At 36.8% G+C, this 25,894-nt stretch overlaps 1 protein-coding gene across 1 annotated transcript in view; it reads left to right on the forward strand.

Moving 5' to 3' along the window:
* pamr1b (peptidase domain containing associated with muscle regeneration 1b) overlaps positions 1–23,863 on the forward strand; it is a 28,353-nt gene extending 4,490 nt beyond the window's left edge. Inside the window, exons 2-14 of the mRNA XM_046859949.1 lie at positions 3,818–3,994; positions 6,326–6,451; positions 6,625–6,739; positions 10,703–10,920; positions 12,793–12,900; positions 17,814–17,984; positions 18,279–18,467; positions 19,544–20,452; positions 20,536–20,721; positions 20,889–20,955; positions 21,456–21,688; positions 22,127–22,476; positions 22,807–23,863. Of these exons, the coding sequence (XP_046715905.1) occupies positions 3,818–3,994; positions 6,326–6,451; positions 6,625–6,739; positions 10,703–10,920; positions 12,793–12,900; positions 17,814–17,984; positions 18,279–18,467; positions 19,544–20,452; positions 20,536–20,721; positions 20,889–20,955; positions 21,456–21,688; positions 22,127–22,476; positions 22,807–23,361 (3,404 nt within the window). The 3' untranslated portion in view covers positions 23,362–23,863. The remainder of the gene's footprint in view (positions 1–3,817; positions 3,995–6,325; positions 6,452–6,624; positions 6,740–10,702; positions 10,921–12,792; positions 12,901–17,813; positions 17,985–18,278; positions 18,468–19,543; positions 20,453–20,535; positions 20,722–20,888; positions 20,956–21,455; positions 21,689–22,126; positions 22,477–22,806) is intronic.
* Positions 23,864–25,894: the final 2,031 nt, after the last annotated feature.

Here is a 25,894-nt window from a genome sequence, read left to right on the forward strand (position 1 = left end):
AAACTGCTCCGGCATGTGCACTAAGCATGCTTAATTCAGATAGGGCATATATGGTTTGAAGTGGAAGATCTTGAGTGGCCTGCTATACAGCTCTGATCTTAACACTATTGATCACGTTTGGGATGAATTGGAATGCTGACTGCAAACCAGGCCTGCTCACCCTACATCAGTATTTTACAGAATAGTACAAGACTTTACTAATGGCCTTGTTGCGTTATGAGCGCAGATCCACACATTTCGAAATCTAGTGGAACAATTTTTCAGAAAAGTAGAAGTCATTATATCAGCAAATGGAGACCAAATGTGGAATGGGGTGCTCAAAGAACACATGAAAATCATATGCTCAGGTGTCCACCAACGTTTGTCCATATATTGTACCTAATAAGTTGTGATATACAGGCTTAAAAAAAGAAAAGACTTAAGTGTCTTCAGTTGATATGTGATAAATGGCTGAAGGCGTTCATAACATACTATATGAATGATTAGTGTGTTCAATCAATAAAGCATGGGGTTTTTCTTATTTATGTCCTCAACTTTGTAAGTCTTAACATTATTCTGTAAAGCAAAGTGTACATAAGAGGCTATTAAGGACACACACACCCATTGTGTGCATTAAGAAGCATCTTGGTTACACAAGCATAACACCCCACAGCACTTGCACTATATTAAATGCAAATAGATATAGTAAATATCAGGTCTGATGATATTTAAATGGTCTTAATACAGTGAGGAAAATAAGTATTTGAACACCCTGCTATTTTGCAAGGTCTCCCACTTAGAAATCATGGAGGGGTCTGAAATTGTCATCGTAGGTACATGTCCACTGTGAGAGACATAATCTAAAAAAAAAAAAAAAAACAGAAATCACATTATATGATTTTTAAACTATTTATTTGTATGATACAGCTGCAAATAAGTATTTGAACACCTGTCTATCAGCTAGAATTCTGACTCTCAAAGACCTGTTAGTCTGCCTTTAAAATGTCCACCTCCACTACAGTTATTATCCTAAATTAGATGCACCTGTTTGAGGTCGTTAGCTGCATAAAGACACCTGTCCACCCCATACAATCAGTAAGAATCCAACTACTAACATGGCCAAGACCAAAGAGCTGTCCAAAGACACTAAAGACAAAACTGTACACCTCCACAAGGCAGGAAAGGGCTACGGGGAAATTGCCAAGCAGCTTAGTGAAAAAAGGTCCACTGTTGGAGCAATCTTTAGAAAATGGATGAAGCTAAACATGACTGGGCTCCATGCAAGTTCTCACCTCGTGGGGTCTCAATGATCCTAAGGAAGGTGACAAATCAGCCCAGAACTACACGGGAGGAGCTGGTCAATGACCTGAAAAGAGCTGGGACCACCGTTTCCAAGGTTACTGTTGGTAATACACTAAGACGTGTTTGGAGGAAGAAGAATGATGAGTACCATCCCAAGAACACCATCCCTACTGTGAAGCATGGGGGTGGTAGCATCATCTTTGGGGTGCTTTTCTGCACATGGGACAGGCGACTGCACTGTATTAAGGAGAGGATGACCGGGGCCATGTATTGCGAGATTTTGGGGAACAACCTCCTTCCCTCAGTTAGAGCATTAAGATGGGTCGAGGCTGGGTCTTCCAACATGACAATGACCCGAAGCACACAGCCAGGATAACCAAGGAGTGGCTCTGTAAGAAGCATATCAAGGTTCTGGCATGGCCTAGCCAGTCTCCAGACCTAAACCCAATAGAGAATCTTTGGAGGGAGCTCAAACTCCGTGTTTCTCAGCGACAGGCCAGAAACCTGACTGATCTAGAGAAGATCTGTGTGGAGGAGTGGGCCAAAATCCCTCCTGCAGTGTGTGCAAACCTGGTGAAAAACTACAGGAAACGTTTGACCTCTATAATTGCAAACAAAGGCTACTGTACCAAATATTAACATTGACTTTCTCAGGTGTTCAAATACTTATTTGCAGCTGTATCATACAAATAAATAGTTAAAAAATCATACATTGTGATTTCTGGATTTTTTTTTTTTAGATTATGTCTCTCACAGTGGACAATTTCAGACTCCTCCATGATTTCTAAGTGGGAGAACTTGCAAAATAGCAGGGTGTTCAAATACTTATTTTCCTCACTGTATATACTTATTAGGCTTTTTAGTTAACATAAAATGATGGAGCTATTATTTACATCATTATTTATTACAGAATTGTACTGATTACAGAAGACATGTGGCCCATAACGACATGTTGTTTTCCTTTGTTGTTTGACCCCCCAAATTTAAGCTGCAACTGTTAAGACTGACTTAAGCCCATAACCCTCTCTGCTCCAGGGGTTTTGGTAATATAGCTCACCCCGCCCAGCTTCCTAACATGCCTGAATTGGAGTCAAAAGATTTCTCTGTAATGTACTATATATATATATATATATATATATATATATATATATATATATATATATATATATATATATATATATATATTAAAGGCTATCTTTCTGTCTATATAGGGTTTCACCACTTCTTTTGACTTTAATAAAATTTTATATATGTCTACATTTTATTGATGTAATGTATGTGGTGAGGGCCTTACAAGTCCTTTGATGATTTTAACATGGGCAGGGTCCCCTCTTTGTTTCGGTTTGTTCTTTAATAGCCTGTGCTCCATTTCTTTGCAAAACTGTGATTACTGACGTCTGAGTCATGATGGACTGCTAGCAATGTTTGTATCTAAAGTTGGCTAGCTTTTCTCTCCCTTACACAAAAAAAACGTGACACCATGGAGTCAGTTCAGCTGAATGGCCACATTGCACAAGCATAAGCCGTGATGAATCATAATTTGTCTGTTCGCCAGAAAGAGATTTCACAGTTTGTACCACAACAACAATAACAACAAAGTATGAGGACGTTGCCATTAGAGATATGGAGCACGTGAACAGTGAGCTGAGGAGAACAAGGAGAAGCAAATCAGAGCTTCTGTTTTTCTCTGTTTTCTCATTCCATGGCTGAGTTTCCACTTTTCAGCTGAGGGCATTTAAACTCCAGGTTACATAACGCAGGCCGTGTGCTTCAGCAACTGAAATACCCCGTTTTACTTTGACAAACAGAAAAAAGAACACGGCCCAGAAGATTAGAAGTTTTAGAGTTTTACGTTTTTTTTTAGACTAAAGTTTGATTTAATTAATTATTAGAGAAGCAATTCTTGGAATAAGATGTTTTTTTGTTTTGAGGTTATTACTCGAAAAATGCCTGACATGCATGATAAGCTGGGAAGAGAGAAGTGTGTTCCCAGGAACTATGACTTTGTGGTTGTTAAGCTGCACTTACTCATACACACACACACACACACACACACACACACACACACACACACACACACACATGCACACAAAGAGTTTGTACACACAGAGTCTGCACATGGTCAAAACAGTCGAATATTTTATATAAACACATTTATAGTCACTTGCATAAGGGAATTATACAAGGACATGCTAAATCACTGGATTTTGTTAACTAATATAGACACAGATGGGTCTCTTTCTGGGATAAATCACCAACTTCAAATGGCCACTCATAAAATACAAGTTATTATCCTGCTCTAATTTAATCCTGCAATGTTTACAGTTTGGTTACACTAGAAACGTGCTTTGCATCAGTAATGTCGTTTAAAATATTGACATGTGGTCTTACATGTCTAATAGTAAGGAAAACCTGGAGTCTCAATGTGAGTAGAAAAACAGCTCCACCCCAGTGCCATTAATGTTTAAGCTCATCAAATCTTCACAAATGTATTAAATAGAGAAATGTTAACACATTCATTCATTTTGTCTTTTAGACTACAGATATCTCTATAACTTTTGCCCTGGGCCAGAGTGGAATGTAATGTGTAGAGGATGCTGCGAATACGATGTGATCCGATGTAAATGCCCTCTACAGGGTACACAAGTGGGATATGCGGTTCCATGCTGCAGGAACGCTCGCCATGAATGTGATCCCTGCATCATTCATCCAGGTAACTTCACATACACACGCACACACAAACAAACACAAACACACACACACAGCTGGGAAGAGAGAAGTGTGTTCCCAGGAACTATGACTTTGTGGTTGTTAAGCTGCACTTACTCACACACACACACACACACACACACACACACACACACACACACACACACACACACACACACAAACATTTGATATACAGGAGTCACACAAATGCATGTTTTTTAATATATATACCCATTGTATATAAGAGCAGCTCTTGAAAGCAGTCAAGTCGAATTGTAGGAAACGTCCTTGTATTTTTACATACTTTAAGCCAGGAATTAACATATTTTAAGGGTTGTTATTTCAATAATAACAAGAGATTAATTATATCTGTTTTCTCTAAAGAATACCTTTTGTTCAACATTTATAGAAGCAGGCTCCATGTGCTGTAACTTTAAAACTGTGACTTTAAATTTTCTAACTCAAAGAAAGTTCTCAAGATGGAATGCTTTGCGGTTCCTCCCAAAACATGACAAGTTGTGTTTTTGTCTTAATAACTTCAAGAGAAAGAGAAAAAAATGAGGCTGGTAACTGTTAATAGCTGTTTTAAAGAATGCGATAATAGAAAGTAGCTTGTTTTGTGAACATTCCCACACTATAAATAGATAAAAAGAAATGAGATTTCAGGCTTTAATACTTAAAATTGTAATTATTGCAAATTGCGGTTGTAGAAGCAAAATTAAAGCTTCATGGCCTGCTGCTATAGTGGAATAAACAACTAGGCCGCATTACAGAACACCATCTTTGATTATTTTTAACAAATTGTTTTTTACTTATACCACAGTGCTGTTGAATTCTTTAGCCTAATTGGTCAGATGGTATTGCTTCACTTTTTATACAACCAGCTCTAACGGTGGTTCTGGCTGCAAGTCAAACCACAGGGTTTATATTATTGCATTTGTTTTACTACATTACTGTTTCTATAGTAAGGGCTAATTCACAGAAACTTTTATGGCAGACACTTTGCAAAAAAATCGAATCTAGTCTGATTCAAAATGTTGATAGGGTGATATAATTTTAAACTAACTTCTTCCACAGTATCCCATAGCATTTCATGTGACTATATTGGATATAGATGAACGGTATGACCTGTTGTTTAAATTGCTGAGAAATTGTTGTTATATAAAAAGAACAAAATGCTTTGGGACATGCTGCTATTGAATCAACTCCGGTGGTAAAAGACTTCTGCTTTATGTTGGCACACAACACCCCAATCTGCCATCATTTACTTTTTAACAACACAGCACTTTTATGTTTTATTGAGCTAATGCATTACAACTGAGACAATGAATACATAGAAGAAATCACATAACTTTTTCTGCCTTTGACATCAGGATATTTGTTACACCCCAGAGTAACTTCTTCTAAACTCCCATTGGACCTCACTATGTGAACTTCATTAATGGTGCATCTCTGAAAATTCTCATTTCATTGCCCTTTGTCTAATAATGTCTATAGTATTTCATAACATATTTGATTTGGCAGTTAAACCTCAACTAAACTGTTATGACGTGTGGAACTGGAGGTAAAGAAAACATTTCGGGTCATTAGGTAAAGAAAAATGGATTGGGATGGCTCTGTATGGGATCTTCAGCAATCTTGTGTTGTTTCTGCTTGTTTTTGGTCTTTTACACACGGAGGGTGTATAAAGGAAAAAAATCTTCAGTTTAATGTGTGTGTGTGTGTGTGTGTGTGTGTGTGTGTGTGTGTGTGTGTGTGTAAGAGAGTGAGTGGGTGTGTTCACAAATACCAGATGTTCATAGTTAGAATCATACCTAGGCAACAGTTTTACTGCCAAAATTTTGAGAAAGAAGTCTTAAAAAAAATTATCCTCATAAAGTAAGGACTCTGACGAAGCAGTGACGTAGTCACAGAGCTTCTGATAATGTTCACACAGTTTTGTATCTTCCACTTTAATGTTTCCTACTTCATATGTATACCTCATTCCCACTGACAGGATTTCTCCAGAGCTTTGTGAGCATGTCTATTTAAAGAGGTTCCTTCTCAGTTAGCTCTATTGTAATGTCTTTAACAGCTTATGTATGCCTGCACACATGGGGGAAGCCTGTAAGCCTGACAGTTTTGACAGTCTAACTACAAAGCTATTTGGTAACTCAGCTTTTCTCCATGCCTTACAGTGTAAGGTCATCTGTGAGTGGACCCTACAGTTTAATCAGCCTTTCACTATAGAACTCTTAGTGAAATCACAAAGCTATTTGGTAACTCAGCTTTCACAAATATTGAACAGTCAAACATCAGCAACGGACTTTTTGAGTGATTTGTCCTCTTGTCAAAGGTTGCAGCATTTTTGAAAACTGCAAGCGCTGCAATAACGGGACATGGGGGCCAAGGGATGACTTCTTCATCAAGGGCCAATACTGTGCCGAGTGCCGACCTGGGTGGTCTGGTGGTGACTGTTTGAGTAAGTTCGTCTCACAACCATCACATATCTTTCAATTTCAATCAAACTTTATGTCAGTTGACAGTTAAAAGACAAAGATTGCATATTGACTGCAAACCTAGCAAATGAAAATGCAAATAATGATAAATTACTGCATAAATAAATTGATGGATATGTATATGTACACATTGTAGCATGCGGTGGTGTAATAAGGAAGAGGCAAGGACATCTGGTTTTGGAAAGTTACCCCACTAATGCCCGCTGTGAGTGGACCCTACAGGTTAATCAGCCGTTCACTATAGAACTCAGGTAGGCATCTGTCTTCTGACACACACTGCTCCGGTACAAAACATTTCTGTTTCTTGATACAATCTTATAAATGCACAGCCTTTATATGGACTGTCAAGTTCACTTTATACTGTATATCTTCATATATTAAAACAATTATAATTATATCATATATAATATTATAAATATTATTATTTTAATAATTGTAAATCCATGTATATATAACAATAACAGAAACATGCTACTGACATTTCCATTACAGGAAATCAGAATGGCTTTAGCTCTTAAAAAAATGTATCCTAAAAATCAATTGTCAACAACACATCTATTTCTGAATCATTTCAATTTCCAGTCATTTGTCTTGATCTTTTTGTTGACTTAATGTTCATGTTGGCTTAATGTTGTTCAAAGTTCTAGCTTTACAATGCTTTAAATTTGATTACTTTACAAGCTGTCTCTGTGTCTCTCAATAAACTGCCATAAATAGGGTATTTCTTGTCAGGTAATGTGTTGACCTCTGTCCAGCATGCAAGCCTGCATAATAATTCACTGGAAAATTCATTGGCTCAGATTCTGCATCACTCATTTTAAGATTTGACTCGTTCACACTCATCCACTTTCTGATTAATAACCATTAGATTTTTGTGCAAAGGTGTGTGCTTGACAGGAGCTTAAATTCAGCATCTGCAAATAATTAAAATAATATTTTTGGCAACGAAAACCAATATCTCTAAACCTCTGAAATGGTAAATGTATTTTAATATACAGTAAAACCCCATTGTATGAGCATAATTCGTTCTTGAATATTGCTCGTGTGTGAATGTAAAAGTGATTTAATTCGTTCCGAGACCTCATTCGATCGCTTATTTCTGCACTTAAAAAGTATTTGTAGCCTATTTTAACGGACAAATACACCGCAAATGACCGTAATGTAAACATAATTTAACACTTGTGGTAGTGGTTGATTGCGAGTGTGAGACGCCCACCACGCTCATAACCTCCTTGGTTTTAATGGTAATTCTATTTAATTCTATGTAATTCTATTTACTTTCGTTTTCACAGCACCATCACTGATTTTTCAAGATTTCTAGTAAAATAAAAATATAAAACTAAAATAAATTAAGTTTTGGCTGCACTGAACAACGAGAGCGACCGAATGATACGTCATCAAATAAGCGACTGATGCGACGTGCCTTCGAAATTTGCTCGTGAAACAGGGTAAAATTTTGCGAGCGAGTTTGCTCTTATCTCCGTTTGCTCGTACTATAGGTTGCTCGTACAACGGGGTTTTACTGTATTAAAAAATTACATTTGCTTTATAAATAATGTTTAGCCTTTAATTTTTTCATGTGCTTAGCGTGTGCTACATTAAGACACAGAACCATTAGATCCTTTTGCCCTCTTTTGACTTTTTAGACCAGAGGTCAACTGTTAGATTTGACATGGGGCCAAGTTCCCTGTGTGGGTCAGATGTCTAACCTAATTCCTTTTTTGAAAGTGAGAGAGAGAGAGAGAGAGAGAGAGAGAGAGAGAGAGAGAGAGAGAGTATCAACATTTACTATTTATTAGATTTTGGGTTTTTTTTTTTTTTTATGCACAGAATTTGATATTTAGCCGCAGACATTAAGTGTTAGAAATACAGCCAAACTTAACATGTAATTTACTGTGACATGAGTTTCTTTTATATATGAGATTATTCTTTACAGATATCAGTTTCAAGATAAAATTTTAGCTGTGTTTACTTCTTATTTATCTTTTGGAATTGTCCAATATAAACCACAATTGTGAAGATGAGGCTCGTTATTACATCAGCACCATGATAAATACACACACAGGCCAAAAGGTTTTCATGTCACTCACGACAAGCCTTCCCAAGAAGTGTTTGGTTTTGATTTACAGCGGATTTGTGGCAAATTATATCGCTTTGCTTTATGAAGTACAACAAAACAATGATGGATTTCACAACAGTCACTGAGCAGCCTGTAAATGGAAACAGGGTCTTCTATCTACATGATGTAATTCTGGCAGTGATTATTCTGGTTAATGGAAAGTTATGACTACTGGCATGCTAAGGCTTGCTGGCTGGGCACATTGAGCATTTACCACGGCTGGTTATGTCAGATCCCTACAACGATAATGACTAATGAGTAGAAAAATATGTCTGGGCATTTAAGCACTACTCCATCTGCAGAAGCGTCCACCAAATTCAAATGTTCTGACCTAATTGTGTCATTCTCCCAGCTGTGTTCCTTTAACCAAGTTAAGAGCATAGGGTAATTTCAGGTTGTTCTCTACACTATGATCTCTTTTATTCTGTTTTCCTGTCTGCTACTAAGCCATTCTTGTGTACATCCAGTTCCATCTCACATACACAATTTTCTTGAAATTCTTTCATTAGAAAAGTAATTGCTTAGACAAAATAATACAATAATATATTGACCACCTACATATATCATTCACAAAGTACAGAAATTGTTTATGGTCTGACATTCAAGCATGATGTCCTTGTGTCCTTGTAGCTTTAGCAACTTTTATATGATACTTTAATCTGAGTCTTCTACAGTGCTCTAAATAGGTGTGGTGAAATCTTGACAATTGTGTACAACCACATCCTATAATGATCTATATGGATTTTAAAAAGGCCAATTACAAGAAGGCTAAAGCACCGACCTCTCTTTGTACAGAGTTTTTCTGTATTGCTAGTGACAGTCAGTGGGAAGTACCACTTGCCCAGAAAGCAATTAAACACTTGAAACAGGACCCAGCACATTTACCACTCCCTAGAACAGAGTGTAACAGATTCAGTTGCAAAGAAGGTCAGTGCACTTTAATCACACTTGAATGTCTATCTGTGTGTAGATTTCTCGTGAGTGGTATGCTTTTATTCATTCAATTATTATGTTACATTATAGTTTATTATAGATTACCTGCTGAAATACTGATATCAACTGCAGATAGTTCTGAAAACAAAAAGCGTTCATAAACTATGTGTTTCTTTTGTGTGTATCTCAAACAGAAGTAAAGTTCTAGAAAAAAATCTTTCCACTTTAACTGTTGCACATACTGTAGGTATCACATTTTTTTTTTTTTTTCACATGATAAACTGAATTAATTATGCTTATATTCACTATGACATATACATAGCTATTCAAAAGCTTGATCATGGTTTTGTTAAACTGTTCTAATTTCTTAATTATCATATTAGGAATATTATCTTTGAGGTACCTAAATTTGAACTTCAAAACACAACTCTTTTCAAGCAGGTTCATTTCCGGATACAATCATACACAAAGTTGCTAAATTGTTTGTTATTGCATTTTTAGTTGTTGTACGTTTGACCATTTGTCCCATTAGCAGCAAACTGAAACAACTGCAGCCTTGTTCCCTGACATCACTAAAATTACAGGTTCTCAGTACAACCATGATCTCAACTTGAAATTGTGAATTAATAGCCATTTCTCAACTTTAATGTCTCCTACATATTTGGTAGAAGTATAAAAACACATAAACTCAAGACTCATGTAGGCTAGTGTGACTTTGGGACAGTGTTTTTACGAAACTATGGAAATAAAATGCACCATTCTCACCTCTCATAAAATACAGAACTGGAAAAAATATGAGAAACGGCTCTTGGTGTACTTAACACTAACTAGGATGGTAGCTCAATCTTAGCCTTTATAGGACATAAAAAAAAGAGAGAGAGAACACAAGCCTTTGAAAAAAGCATGTAAGTGCTCCAGGAAAACATTGCAGGGTATGCTTGATTTCAATTAGTTAAACAGCAATTTCCATGGAACCGAAGTGAGTTCATATGGACTAATGACTTGCAGGAAGGACCTTGTAGGATTCTCTGTGATTTAAGTGACATGACTAAACACAACAGCATAATTAAAGGTTTCTAAAGAAAGGGCCATTTAAATGCAGTTTAAGATCTTATTAAACAACCACTGACTGATTTAATCTCTCTCTCTCTCTCCGAGACAGGTTTATGATGCTGAGTCTGGAATTCGACCATAGTTGTCGCTATGACTATGTAGAAGTCAGAGATGGTGAAAGTATAAACTCTCGAGTGATTGGACGATTCTGTGGAAATGAACGGCCTCCTCCAATCTATAGCACTGGCAATTCCCTGCACATACTGTTTGTTTCTGATGGCTACAAAAACTTTGATGGCTTGTTTGCTATCTTTCAGGAGAACTCAGGTAAGACAAAGTGTAATTGCAATACACTTAAGCTTGTACAGTGTGGTTTATATATATATATATATATATATATATATATATATATATATATATATATATATATATATATATATATATATATATATGGGGTGTATATAAGGGGTTTGTTTAGTCTCCACCTCGCACTCATTATGTGCATTTATTATCATTAAACTTAAAAACATACACAACAATGGCAGGGGTATAAAAAAGAAACTAGAATTAGTGCACAATATTATTATACAATATATATAAACACAGTGGAACCCGGTTATCTCGCCCTCGGTTATCTCGACAACCCTATTAAGTCGACGTTTTTGAAGTGGAACCGCCAAATTCTCGCTTTGTCTTAGCATTTTTTATCGGTTATGTCGTTTTTTTTATGTCGTCGAACCCTGATATCTCGAGCACTAGGGGGGAAAAATTTGCCATTTAACGTCGGTTATCTCGGTGCAGCCGCAGAAGAACTCGTGGAAGTGGCGGAAAAATCAAGGCTTACAGCTGCTACAGGTGTTGTATTGTATACTGGTGAATCTCTGCTGTTAGTTAGTGCACATATGCCCTTTGTTGTTAAATGTTATGCGATGAACGGGAGGCGAAAGCCGCGATTGGCGGCGCGGAACGTGGGATGAGCAGCAAAAGCATAGAATGAACACCGGCAGGATCGGGGGAATCCGCGATGCGCTTTGGGAAGAAAAGAGCAGCCGTTGAGAGAGTGCCGGTGGGAAGGCACGTACCGGGATACACATGATCGATAACAACGACCGCCGTGAACCAACATATACCAACAATAACGGACGGTGAGTGTGGAAGTTTAAAAGGAGCTGGTGATGATGATAAACGAGCACCATATGTGCGCGATTGAAGCCGAGCTTCAGAGAAAGCGGCGAAAGCACCTGACACGCTGAAGGGGCGAAGGGGCGTGGCAGGTGGATTCCTGACAGATAAACATGTACTGTATGTATTTTTATAGCATGCCTTCATCAAACAAATCGCGCAACGCTGTTGTGTAAAAACCCTTCAAAAACACGTGCATGCACATTCTCATTTATTAACGCACATCATGTACATAAAGAAATTTCAAGCACGTTAATATATTGCCGCCATTTTGATTTTCCTTTATCTCGATCATCGGTTACCTCGATGCTTTTTGGCGACCCCTAGGACATCGACATAACGGGTTCCACTGTATATATATATATATATATATATATATATATATATATATATATATATATATATATATATATATATAAAACTATACTGTATATATATGCTTTTGGCGACCCCTAGGACATCGACATAACCGGGTTCCACTGTATATATATATATATATATATATATATATATATATATATATATATATATATATATATATATATATATATATATATATACAGTGGAACCCGGTTATGTCGATATATATATATATATATATATATATATATATATATATACAGTGGAACCCGTTATGTCGATATATATATATATATATATATATATATATATATATATATATATATATATATATATATAACTATACTGTGTATATATATATATATATATATATATATATATATATATATATATATATATATATATACACACAGTGGAACCCGGTTATGTCGATGTGCTAGGGGGTCGCCAAAAAGCATCGAGGTAACCGATGATCGAGATAAACGAAAATCAAAATGGCGGCAATATATTAACGTGCTTGAAATTTCTTTATGTTTGTTTATGTATGTATGCAACAAAACGTTTTACAAAAATAATTTCATTTCTAAACATAATTTAAAAAACTAATCCATGTGTATTTGTGGTTTTACTTTCCTTTACAATTAAAAAACTGTGCAGCGTGCACCTCCTTCCCCTGTCTGCATGATGGTACGTGTATATTGGACTCTTCTCACTCCTATCATTGTGCTTGTCTGGCTGGTTACACAGGCAGGAGATGTGAACAAGGTGAGTGACCCAAACATTACCTCTATAGATAATGTGATCTCCAGAATTATGGTGTTCTTGGGAAAGAAGGATAAAAAAAGTCATGAAAGAAGTATTAAGTGGAATTTAATCCTTAGTATATGTATGCTTATATATTTTACTTGTCATGTAGGTAGATGTTATATGTATTAGTTTGGCCATAACCAATTTACCGTATTTTCTGGACTAAAGCCGCTTCTTTTTTCCCACGTTTTGAACCCCGCGGCTTAAACGATGAAGCGGCTAATTTATGGATTTTTCCTGGGTTTTTCCTGGTTTCACAAACTTCAAGCCAAAAAACTGAGCGACATAACATTACACAATGACATTTCCGAACGGAAACGAAAAAACGCACCTCACCTGTGTTCTGAGCTGCACAGCATCGGGAGAAAAAACTTTCACCGTGGCACATGACGATGCCAAAAGAAAAACTCCAGAGAGAAATAGTTGTGAAAGGAAGGAGGAAAACAGTGAACAATGATTTTCTTGGTCGGCTACTGTTTAGATACAAGCCATTGTAGCGCGTTGAGTCTGGGTCATGGGAGAGCTCACTAAAACTCCAGTTGAACAGAAATCAACAGAAATCATATAAGCACAGACAGGTTTCCAAAACTCTTGCTTTTTTATTTTTCTTGGCAACAGCGTTAGGTTAGTCAAAGAAACTTAGAAATGAGCATCAGAAAATAATAAGGACATTTTCCTCGGTCTTGCACACATGCAGTAATACCGGAAAATATGCGGAGGCATGCTATTCCCAAAATGCCGCTCTGCTCTTAAAGGAGCCACAACATATTTCACCCGTTACACCGTGTAACAGACACTGTCTTTCGTTAAAGCATGTGTAAAGTTCATTAATTTCAGTGTAGACACCTGCGGCTTATAGACAGGTGAGGTGCAGCTTATTTATGTTTAAAATAAAAATCTTTGTCAAATTCAGTGGCTTACATATGGGTGCGCTTAATAGTCCGGAAATTACGGTAGGTAGAAATTGTACTAACTAATACACTCCACAGTCAGAGGTTCCCTCCTGTAGAATCTACTTTTCAGATTACCTGAGAGGTTTTCAGTGTTGAGTGTTTAGATCAAAAAACAAAATCTTGATATTGAGATCAATTATGCATGTTCCTGTAAATCTACATATTGTTTGAAATCATTGTCCCGCTGGAAGATTTAAACATGAACCAGAGACAGACAAATAAGCTTCATGACACAGATACAGATCTTTCACTACACTTAAAATGAGTGATTCTTTTTTAATATTCCAATGCTCCTTGAGTGTCATTTTCTAAATCTGACTATTGAACCTTGTTCCAGTAGTGTTTAGATAACCCAGCGCACTTATGTTTGTGGTTTCCTCTGGCATGCCTTCCAAATTGTTTGTTGGCATGGAAGTAGCATCTAATTGTTTACCCCAAAATGCTTCCAACGTCTGCAAATCTCTAACAATGAAGCTCAAAAAAAGATTGCCTCTCTAACCATCGAATTCACTGTATGTTAGGGCAAAATACACTTGCATAGTTTTCTGTGGCTTATTATAGCTTCTCTTGCCCAAACTGTGGATACAGACATCTTCAGGCATGTAGCAGATGTTATAGTCATGTTCTGATTTATGGCAGTTAACAGACAGTTGTGTCATTTCATTTATGTATTCTGTAATATTCTCCTTGTTGATGAATAACTAAGTGGAATTTGGCCGCTATGTTACCTGATATTTATAACCCAGTGTAACAGAAGACAATGGTTAAGTCTTCCTAAAAACTCACTTGAACTTGAACTTGAACTTGAAGTAAAATATGAATGGAAAGCTGTGTGTGTTTATATATATATATATATATATATATATATATATATATATATATATATATATATATATATATATATATATATATATATGTATATATATATGTGTGTGTGTGTGTATATATATATATATATATATATATATATATATATACACATATATACACACACACACATATATATATATATATATATATATATATATAAACACACACACAGCTTTCCATTCATATTTTACTTCAAGTATATATATATATATATGTGTATATAGTGTGTGTGTGTGTTTGATGAGTTTTTTTTTAAAACCTTTTTACCCTTTTTAACAGACATTCTAATCCTAATTAACAGACATTTTTTTTATAATTGTCATAATGTTGCGAGCAAACATATACATACCGATCTATAAATATATATAGAATGTATACCACAGTAGTAGTCTGTTTGTAAAAAAAAAAAATTTACTGGTCTTATTTTATTTAACCTCAGAATAGGTAAACCTAAATGTTTATTATGGGTTTAATAAGGTTTAATGAAGTGGGAAAAGAATTCATTTATTTTATTGGAACAATTTGGGATGATTGTTAAAAGCCAAAATGTTTATCACTCTAATTACTCACTTGTGGCACACCACAAATTTTTGTTTCATTGTGAATACTAGCGCTGCCTTTGAGTCTTTACCATCCAATTTAACCTGCCTTTAATAAAACACTCATTGACTCACGTCTTCATGATCTGACAGCGAACAGTTAATAAGATTCATAAAGATTTAGGTCTTCTGGTCTTTAGCAATAATGCTGACTATATTGCAAAAATTTTACCATAAAGACACCGGATGTGGTCAACCAACTTTATATATCATTTTCATTGATCTTTTATATACGTTGCATTGCAGTAGAAAATTAAAGATCAATAGTAAATTTTGCCTTTGCATCAGTGTACCTTGTGTACACAATGTGTTTTTGTGTGAGCCAATAAAAAAGCCACTGTGACTTTTGTGGACCATCTTTAAACTTCTCCTAGAACTTTCCTCTCCCTCCATCTCTCTCCTATGTTTGTGTGTTTGAATGCCACCACATGTTTCCATTTCCTTGCTATTACAATACCCACAGCTCCTGTGAATACTGAATGGCCAATGAAAATGTTTCTGCCCATACAACTTATTTTGGGCATGGTGGGTTCATTTTCTTGCCCAAATGTGATGTTGTAAAGCTAATAGTGAAACACACTCTTTCTTTAATATGAGCCAACTTTTATTGTCCTCGTAAAAAGCTGTAGTATGAATTACATACCACTTTCTGACTACATACATATATCTTCATTTCTCATGAGAAATATACAGTGCACTAAACAACCGGTTAAACATCAAGCACCATTTTAAAACTACACTGCTGTCTGAAAAACAAATGGGTTTAAACTTGTGCTTCAATAGCATCCTCACTGTAGGAAAGCTTCATGATGTCTGGTTCGGCTACGACTCAGGTCAAGAATGTGACTATTACAAATTTGACATTATGTGAAGGCATACACATTTACATGATTTCACAGACACAATCAGATTTTACTTGCTGCATATCAAGTAAATATGCAGCTCTGAACATTCCTGGAAATCAGTGCCTGCATTGTTTGGAGGGTGAGAAGGAAGGTCTTAAGGCTATTGTTCAGGTCGTGGCTGGGTTTGGGTTTGGATTTGGACTGTGTACTGTGGTTAGGATGACTTTCATTTTATCACCTCACCACAACAGCAACTTTGCAGAGCATTTCAACAGGGTGGGTTATTTTCTGGCTGGCCTGGCTTATGCACTTTCCAAACTGGATATCCAATTGCATTTTTCCCCAATTGAAAGGATGAGAAGAAGGAAAGAGATGATCATGGAGAGAGTGAGCTGAACTAAGGGAGGTCTCCATTTATGCTGTAAATGTTAGGATTAAATATTACATCTGGAACAAGTGTTGCATTAAGCCTTCTGAGGTACAAAAAAGCATGGCAAAATAACTACCTTGATCAGGAGCCAGTATTACAGTCATTTATCTCTACAGATTATGTTTGTTTAGATGGCTAAAGCATTGTTGTAGGAATTACCTAATTTCATTCCATCCTGTAAATCTCATTCTTTTATAAAGCCACAATAACCGCACATTAAATATTGAATTATCCCTGCAGAATACAGCTGTTTCTGTCCTCATTCTTCACAACTTCTCAATGCTTTCCAAATGAAATATTTGTGTCATACTGTAATTACCATGAAATCTTAGTCATCATCAGTTTTTGTTAGCTAAGGACTTAGTTAAACAATTATACTTTAATTAAACATTCAGTAGTTTTGATTTGTGTGAGCCATGAAAGGAATTATAAGAACATGGTGTTTTTGGCCTTTAAAGTTTGAAAGGTGTGATTTATAAGCATTTGTAGAAGTCTTTCTTTCTTACACACACACACACACACACACACACACACACACACAATGACAGGGGGAGTTCATTATAATAAATGATGTTCAGCTAATAGAAAACTCACCAGAGAACATTCTGACCAGACTGAAGGCTGAACAGATGATGGGAAATCCAGTGTGTTGTTTTCTCTGCACATGCAGGTCACAAGTGTAGGCTGATCAGAACAGAGACACAGCCAAGCTGCACTGCTTAACTGAGCAATTTATTAACCAGAAATGAATATATATTTATGCAATTGAGTTATGGTAGGCCAAAGAAGGCATATGGTAATTTTCAATGTAATCTCTTTATCCTGACTGAAAAAAGGGAAATACATACCAGAAGTAATGTCTAAATCAAAAAGCAAAGTTTGATGAACTGTATGAAAGCATGAAAATGACAAGAGACCCCTGTTTATTTAGTAGTTGCTCTGCACACAAAGTTTCCAGAGAAACAGGATGTTTTGATCAAGAGTTCACGACTTTTCTCATTTCTCACAAAATGAGTTTTCTGCCAGCTCAAACCTTTGACATTTTGGGATCTCATTGTTTATTTATCATTATTATTTATTTATTTATATATGCACAAGTTGTCTGGCAAGATAACTCACCTTTCACATATTATGATATATAATGGTGACTGAAGATATGTGTCTTATCTAACAGTGTTGGAGTGTAAGAAGCCTGCACCACCAGACCATGGTACTGTAGAGAGTTTGGACGTGAGGGTTGGTGGTCAGGCTGTATTTCGCTGTGATCTTGGTTTCACGCTTAAAGGTTTCCATATGGCCACCTGTCTGCTGGATGGCTCATGGAGCACACCACTGCCATATTGCGGTAAGCAGCTGGTAGGACAGAACACAATGCAGAAACTACTGGATGTATAATTATGGCAAATCGTATACATGGTCCAAATATAGAGTATGCACTAATAAATGACAAATCAGAGCTGGTCCATGCATTTGGTATCTTTTTACATTGTACAACAAGTTGTAGAGAATGTGTATTTAGCAAGTGTAATAACATTTAACTTTATACTGACTTTTGATTTTCTTTGATTACAGGCAGGGAGACTTTTTTGTACTTGTTTTTTTTTATAATCATGTGTGTTTTTATGTCTGTTATTTGAAGTGCCTGAAAGGATCTGTGGAGTCCCTCCTAAACCAGCACATGGAGACCATTTCCTTGTCTACGGTCCAAATGATGTGCTCATTGCACTGCAGTATCTTTGCTATAGACCATACACACTGGTTGGAAATCCTCAAAGAACCTGCTTGGGCAACAACACATGGAGTGGAACAGCACCCACCTGTGCCAAAGGTACAATTTCTTCATAGACTAAAACTAATAGGGTAATAATTGGTTTAAATGTCACATTTACAACATAGAACAATGAAATGTTATATATGTTTATTACTCTTGTTCGGACGTCAGGCCAGTAATGTAAGAGACTACAATCAATGCAGGATGTTTATGTATTTAAAGGGCTTAAACATTTTATCTTTAATTTTATTGGTCTTTATGGGCTGTTATCAGACTTGGCTACATATGTAAGAATGTTTTACTTTCAAACATTATACATATTAAAAAAATAAATACGGGTCAATTGTTGCATTAATAGTCCTGCATATAATTAATACATTATTCCAAAATGAGGTTTGTTTTAAAAATATGGTTTTCACAGTCCCTTAAGCTTGAATGAAGGCTTTTTTTTTGCTGCGTTGAAAAGATAATACAAATATTTGTTTATTAATTCAGTGTACTCTTGTAGTGTAAAGAAAGAGCATATGATGTGCAACACCTACAGATTTTTAAAGCATAGTTTATCAATGAAAAAATATATATATTCTCAAGATTACTAACAAACAGTTGTCAATGTTTGTTAGTAATCTTGAGAATATATATATTTAAGTAGCTGTTTCCCCCACTGTCCTTTCCACCGGTGTTGAATCTGCACTGCAATCGGTTGTATGATCACATAATTATTAGGGTCACATTTATATATTCAATATATTGGCTTTAAATGTAATTTACTGCATTGTTTTGTATCTACATCCCAAACATCCTTTTCTGTGTGACATAAAGTGAATATAGAATATGGGCCAGACTTATATAATAATGATTCACACTCTATCAAAAATAACATAAGAACAAATTTAATTGTGTAAAAAGAAATCTAATATTTAAGTAATATTTAATCATAATATTTATATAAGTTGTAATATTAAGTTTGTAGTTACATTTGAAGTCCAATACCAATGTGAATTAAACATATTAAATTCCCACATGTTTACGTGAACTCTGAATACAGCCCTATGCTAGTGATTTATATCTTGTTAATGGGCCAAAGTCATATCAGGGTAACCTTTTCTCAATAATATTTCAATCTCTTTCAGAGGGACTTATGCCTCTACCAGATAAAGAACAGGACATAATAAAAGGTTCAGATATTGGAAAAGACAAACACACTGACTTCATTGATAAGACTGTAATAGAGAAAGAGAAGACTCCAGACAAAACAGTTAGCCTGGAAAAAACGATCAGTGGGAAAGACAAGACTGGATTAGACATAGACAGTGGTAAAAGCCAAGAGGTGGAGAAAGGCATAGGGAAGGATCCAGGCAAAGACATTGGGAAGGAAAAACCTACAGTTGGAATCAAGGACAAAATTGATGGCAAAGATTCTGAAGATAGCATGAACAAAGTCCGGAAAAAAGACTCAGACAATGGGAAAATCGTTCACTACTTGGACAAAGATGGAGATTTGGACAGTGCAGAAAAAGTTGTAATAGACCCAACTAATGACTTGGACATGAACATTGTAGACATTGTGCTAATTGATGACAAAGGCACTATTAAAGAGACCAACATACACAAGGCTACTGAAACAGATAACAGAGAAACAGCAACCGAAATCCCACAGTACACAATAGTTAGCCTGAGAAAAGATGAGAAAGATGAGAATGTCCCTTATAAAATAGACACTTCAAGCACAGGCAACAACACTGAGCCAGTAGATAGCAACGATATAGAGGAAAGCTTGCAGGCATTGCTCCCGAAAGAAAACCCAAAGATTCAACCACAAGCCCATGAAGATAACAGCACAGTGAGAGCCATTATACCAACACAGATCCCTGACACTGAGAGGGTTACGACTGGGCAGACAGAGCAAGATGTGGACCACAAAAAAACAACAGGATCAGACGCAGAGAGTCCAATCAAAGGAAAGCCTACAGATACGGAACCGAGAGCTGAAATGGAAAGTCATCACATTGAGAAAGGAGTGGAAAATCTCAGCATCATTGGTAATCTTTCATGTTCAATCACTTACAACATAAAAAATACATTGAATGTGCAGTCATGTCATCTTTTTTCCTCATTCTTTCAGAGGCTGAGGGCAGGAAGTGTCCCCCTCCCCCTCGGCTATACCATGGCTTTTATGAGTGGGTATCTGGTGCAGATCCAGAGACGGTGGAGTTCTCCTGCAACCACTCGTATGCTCTGAGTGGCAGTGCTCGCAGGACCTGCCAGCCTAATGGCACCTGGAGCGACACACAGCCCATCTGTGTGCGGGGTATGAGTTGGCTCTGTCCCTTTCTGCCAGATTGAAACCTGGCCCACTTAGATTTAGAGGAGATAACTGTCTGTCTGTTGCTGATGCAAATTCAAAGCACTTTTTGTGTGCCATATCAACCAACTCAGATAGGATTATATAACATATTATTGTGTTTGTATGTGCAGCCTGCCGGGAGCCCAAAGTGTCAGTACTGGTGAGACAGAAAGTTTTGCCCCCACAAGTCCCATTCAGGTAGATACTCAGACTTTCTCTGACTCATGTAGATCTAAAGAATGATGAATTTAAGGAAAAGCCATGCTCTCTTATGCTGTGTGGGATATTTAGTTGCCATGGTTTGTGTTCACTTGTTCTGACTGGTCACCACAATACAATGGGTATGGTCTCTTCCAGGATGAATCAACTCCATCTATAGAAGACAACTAACTTCTGTAAAACTCATAACACAAAGCATTCTCTATTCTGTGGGCTTTGAGGGTGGCCCATGATTTTAAGATCATTTTGTTTTTGTTTTTCTTCATTTATTATCTGTTCACATGCTAATCATTTGTAAAGATATGCTTTTAAAATAACTATGTAGTAAATTTAGCCAATGATTCTTTGAGTGATGATCAGTACAGTTACATTTTATTCATAGACCTCCATTAATTAAGCACATCCCTCATTAATAAATGTAGTTAGCTATGTAAGAAGAAAGTCTGAAAATGATTTATTTTTTATTTATTTTTTTGCAGAAAAACACCCGTGCATAAGTTTTACTCTGCCTCAGGCTTGACAAAACTCTTCAGTCCAGTGAGTCCAACTAAAGGACCCCCAACTTTGCCTCCACTTCCACAGGGTTTCCACCACCTTTACACACACATTGAATATGGGTGCACCTCACCCTACTACCACCACACTGGCAGCACCCGAAGAACCTGCCTTAAGACAGGCAAATGGAGTGGACGCCATGTCTCCTGCTCACCAGGTGAGGGAGCAGGATATAATTCAAAACACAGGAATGACTCTTGGCTAAATGTACACTCAACACATTGTTTATTTAGTATGTTTCTAGATATTTTAATGTTTAAATGGTATTGAATAATGAACAACTATAAAAATCAGAACATAAGAGCCAAACCTTTTGCTGACTGGAAAAAATAGAAAAGTAGGAAAACTTACAGGACATGAAACCCTTTGAGGGAACGTCATATGCAAGCAAAACATGACACACACCCATCCCTTTAGTGAAGCCCACACCTATGGGAAAACACAGGAAAAGAGACAGAGACAGAGACCTTTGGGCAAAGAGCAAGTTAGCTCACCTGCATCAAAGCGTTTATTGCATGACTACTAATTTTTCACCTGTAATTCATTCCTCTGTCCTAATTAAATATTTCTTTTTTTTGCACTCGCTGTATGCTAGTATGTGGCAAGTTGCCGAACTTTGATCCACAGCATCCAGCAGACTCTCACTGGCCGTGGTTGGTTGCGATCTACCGAAGGTCTGGCCAAGATCATGGAGAAAAAATGGGGAAAGCGACTAGCCTGGAGAAAGACGAAGGTCTGATGTATAAGGAAGATGATATATCTTTAGAGAACTGGCAGCTGGTTTGTAGTGGAGCTCTGCTCAACCAGCGCAGCATGGTGGTGGCTGCCCACTGCGTCACTGATCTTGGGAAAGTCTATCCACTGGACGTGTCGAAAATACGGGTGGTGCTGGGAAAACATTACCGCAGTGACCTGCACCAGACTAAGGGCTTGCAGCACCTCAGGGTGAGAAATACACTAAGAGGTTGGGTGAAAATAGGTACTGTTATTGACCTTGAAACAAGGGGTAAGAAGAGCGAAGGAAAAAAAAAATGGTCCCAAGCATTTGGAGGGGCTTTTGTGTCTGGTTCTATAAATTTTGCATATATTTCTGAATGTATGACATACAAGATTAGATGGGAATAAAATGTAGGGGAAATAAATCCTTAAATGTTAACGCAAATGTAAAAACAAAAGTACTGTAAAAATAGTATGTGTCATTGCTGTTAGTCTGTTGTACTGTTTAACATTTTGTTTTCTAAAAGTTTTTTTTTTTATATATCTTCAATTTTCTAGGTGTCTTCGATCACTGTACACCCTAATTATGACCCTCTAGTACTAGACTCTGACCTGGCCATCCTCAAACTGCTGGATAAAGCTCGTATTGCTGAACATATCCTGCCCATCTGCCTCCCAACCTCCCACAATGCAGAGAAAGAGACTCTCCCCAAACAAGCCATAGTGACGGGCTGGTCCCTCATTCCTGACGTCAGTGCTGGGGAGAGCGAGAGGGCACGTGTGGGCACAGTGATGCTGGGTGATGTGGTGCACTGTGAGCAACAGTATGCCCAACATGGTCTTCCCATCAGTGTTTCTGAGAACATGTTGTGTGGGCGCCTGGGTCCTGGCGTTAGTCCCTCTAACATTTGTCCAGCTGAGACTGGCGGGGTCTTGATTGCACCACCTACTTCCTCTCCTGCTTCTTCACTGTTACCAAACCCAATGCATGAATGGAAGCTCCTAGGATTGGTCAGTTTCGGGTATGACTCTCTTGACTGCAACCCAGAACTGTATACTGTCTACACAGACATTTCCAACTTCCTTGACTTTTTTGAGAGCAATATGAAGTAATAAATTATGAGCAAATTAATTCCTCTTTCAACCAATGCCTCTTCTGTTCTGCCCTAATAATCCTTTCATTTGTAGCTTGGTATAAAGGCTGAACTAACACTGGACTATGCTGCCATGAGAAACAGTGGTAGTTAAGAAGGGAATTTACTCTATGCTGAACTAGGAGCAGCTTCTCCCAGTTCTTTAATTTGCTTAAAGGAGTAGCAAAGGGACCATAAACTCGCCATAAAATATCATTAAAATGAAACTTCTGCGAACACTGAACCCTTCGCTTAACCACACATGGTTCCTCAGGTAATCGGGTGCTGTATATTTGACTAGAGAACCAAATCTCCTGATATATTTCATACCAGTGATATTTGATTTTCTGAATATTGGTTATGTACATATAGTGTAATGTATTATTCAACGACTGTAAACATGACAGACATGATGTATATATTGTGTAAAATTGATTGTGAACTTATTGCCTTTTAAATAAAACAATTTAGTGTTTGTTTTATGAAGGAATCTATTTGGATTGTTTTATGTTTTTGTGGTCTATGAAAGAGAAACATGAGGGTGTATGTTAAACATATTTAACCACCAGACTAAACCTCTAAAACCACATACAATTGTACTGAGTGGTGTTTGCTTACTTTTCATTTATTTACTTTCAAACTTGAAAGAAAATTCTTTCTATTTAAAATATTGTCCAATTTGAAAATATTTATAAGGGTTTTATAAATAATGGTTTAGTGGTGGCCTACGTGTCCAAACAAAAATTGAACCAACACCAAACATGTCAAGGAAATATATTACACTGAATCCAAGTCTTTAAACAACAGTAAGCACCAAAGGCCTAAAACAAACCAAAATATGACACCCTCAGTATCATGACTGCACTAGAGTTCCACAGGGTGAAAGCACAAGGTGGAGCATGCAGGCCATCAAATAAGCTCCCTGTCCTGATCATTTATTGAGGAAACCTTTACACCTACTCATTTATGCAATTACTTCTTAGCCAGTTAATACAGGATCATTTTCTGCCAAATTATTCGAAAAGATGATTAAAAGCTTAATATTTGCCATTTTGTACAAAATAACAATAATGAAAATAATACTATAAGTTATATTGTATATTCTATAATGTATATTTTACTGCTTTGGACAAGGGCATATGACAAATGCTAATTATGTATGGCAAAAGATTTTTTATCACAATAATGGACAATCTCAGAACAACATCCAAGACGATGATTTATAACACCTAATATTCATTAATTACACAAATCTAAACATTTATTAGTGGACAAAGGGAAAGTCTTGATTCTTAAATTCAACATTGAGTAAAGGTTTACACTGGTGTAGCTTGGGTAAATAACATTAAAAAACTAAACAATGAAACATGACCACTAGATGGCCATAAAGGTTCAGGTTTAGTTTAGAGTTAATAGTTTTAGACAAACTGTGGAATGGTTTTAGGTTAATCAGTTTTATATTGATAATAATGAACTGTGAGTTTTTTTTGTGTGCTCTTGCTTTATCTGTCATGTTACACATCATACATTATATAGGTTAGTAATCACCCATTTGTTTATATATGGGGCTTTTATCAGCAACACCTGTTATTTGGTATATGTGAAAGAAGTTTGATTTAAATCTTTGCAAATGTATTCAAAATTTAAAAATTAAAGTAATTACATGTATATGCATTCACAGCCTTTGCTCAATAATTTGTTGAAGCATCTTTGGCACCAATTACAGATTTAGGTCTTTTTGTGTATGATGCTATAAGCTTGGTACACTTATTTGGGCAGTTTCTCTCATTCTTCTCTGCAGAAACTCTCAAGCACAGACATTTTAAGATCTCTTCAGAAATGTTCAATCGGGTTTGAGTCTGGGCTCCGCCTGGGCCACTCAAGGACATTCACAGAGTTGTCCTGTAGCCACTCCTTTGTTATCTTGAACTGTTATCCCAGTCTGAGATATAGAGCAATCTGGAGCAGGTTTTTATCAAGAATTTTTCTGTACATTGTTGCATTCATCTCAACCTTGAACCTGTCTAGTCTCCCAGTCCTTGCCACTGAAAAACATCCCTACGGCATAATGGTGCCACCACTGTAGGGATGGTAATGGCCAGGTAATGAATGGTGCCCAGTTTCCTCCAGAAACCAGAGTTGTTCTCCTGGAAGGTTCTCCTCTCTCTACAGAGAAATGATGGAGCTCTTTTGGAGTAACCATCGGGTTCTAGGTCACCACCCTGACTAAGGCCCTTCTCCCCTGACCGCTTAGTTTGGCTGGGCAGCCCGCTAAAGGAAAAATCCTGGTGGTTCCAAACGTCTTCCTTTTACAATTGATGGAGGCCACTGTGCTCATTAGGACCTGCAATGCTGCAGAAACTTTTCTGTACCCTTCCTTTCTTCTGCAGACAATTCCTTGGAATTGATGGCTTTGTTTGTGCTCTGACATGCACTATTAACTGTAAGACATTATATAAACAGGTGTTTGCCTTTCCAAATCATGTCAAATCAACTAAATTTACCACAGGTGG

Source organism: Silurus meridionalis, chromosome 10 (assembly GCF_014805685.1).
Source record: "Silurus meridionalis isolate SWU-2019-XX chromosome 10, ASM1480568v1, whole genome shotgun sequence".
Classification (NCBI taxonomy): Eukaryota; Metazoa; Chordata; class Actinopteri; order Siluriformes; family Siluridae; genus Silurus; species Silurus meridionalis.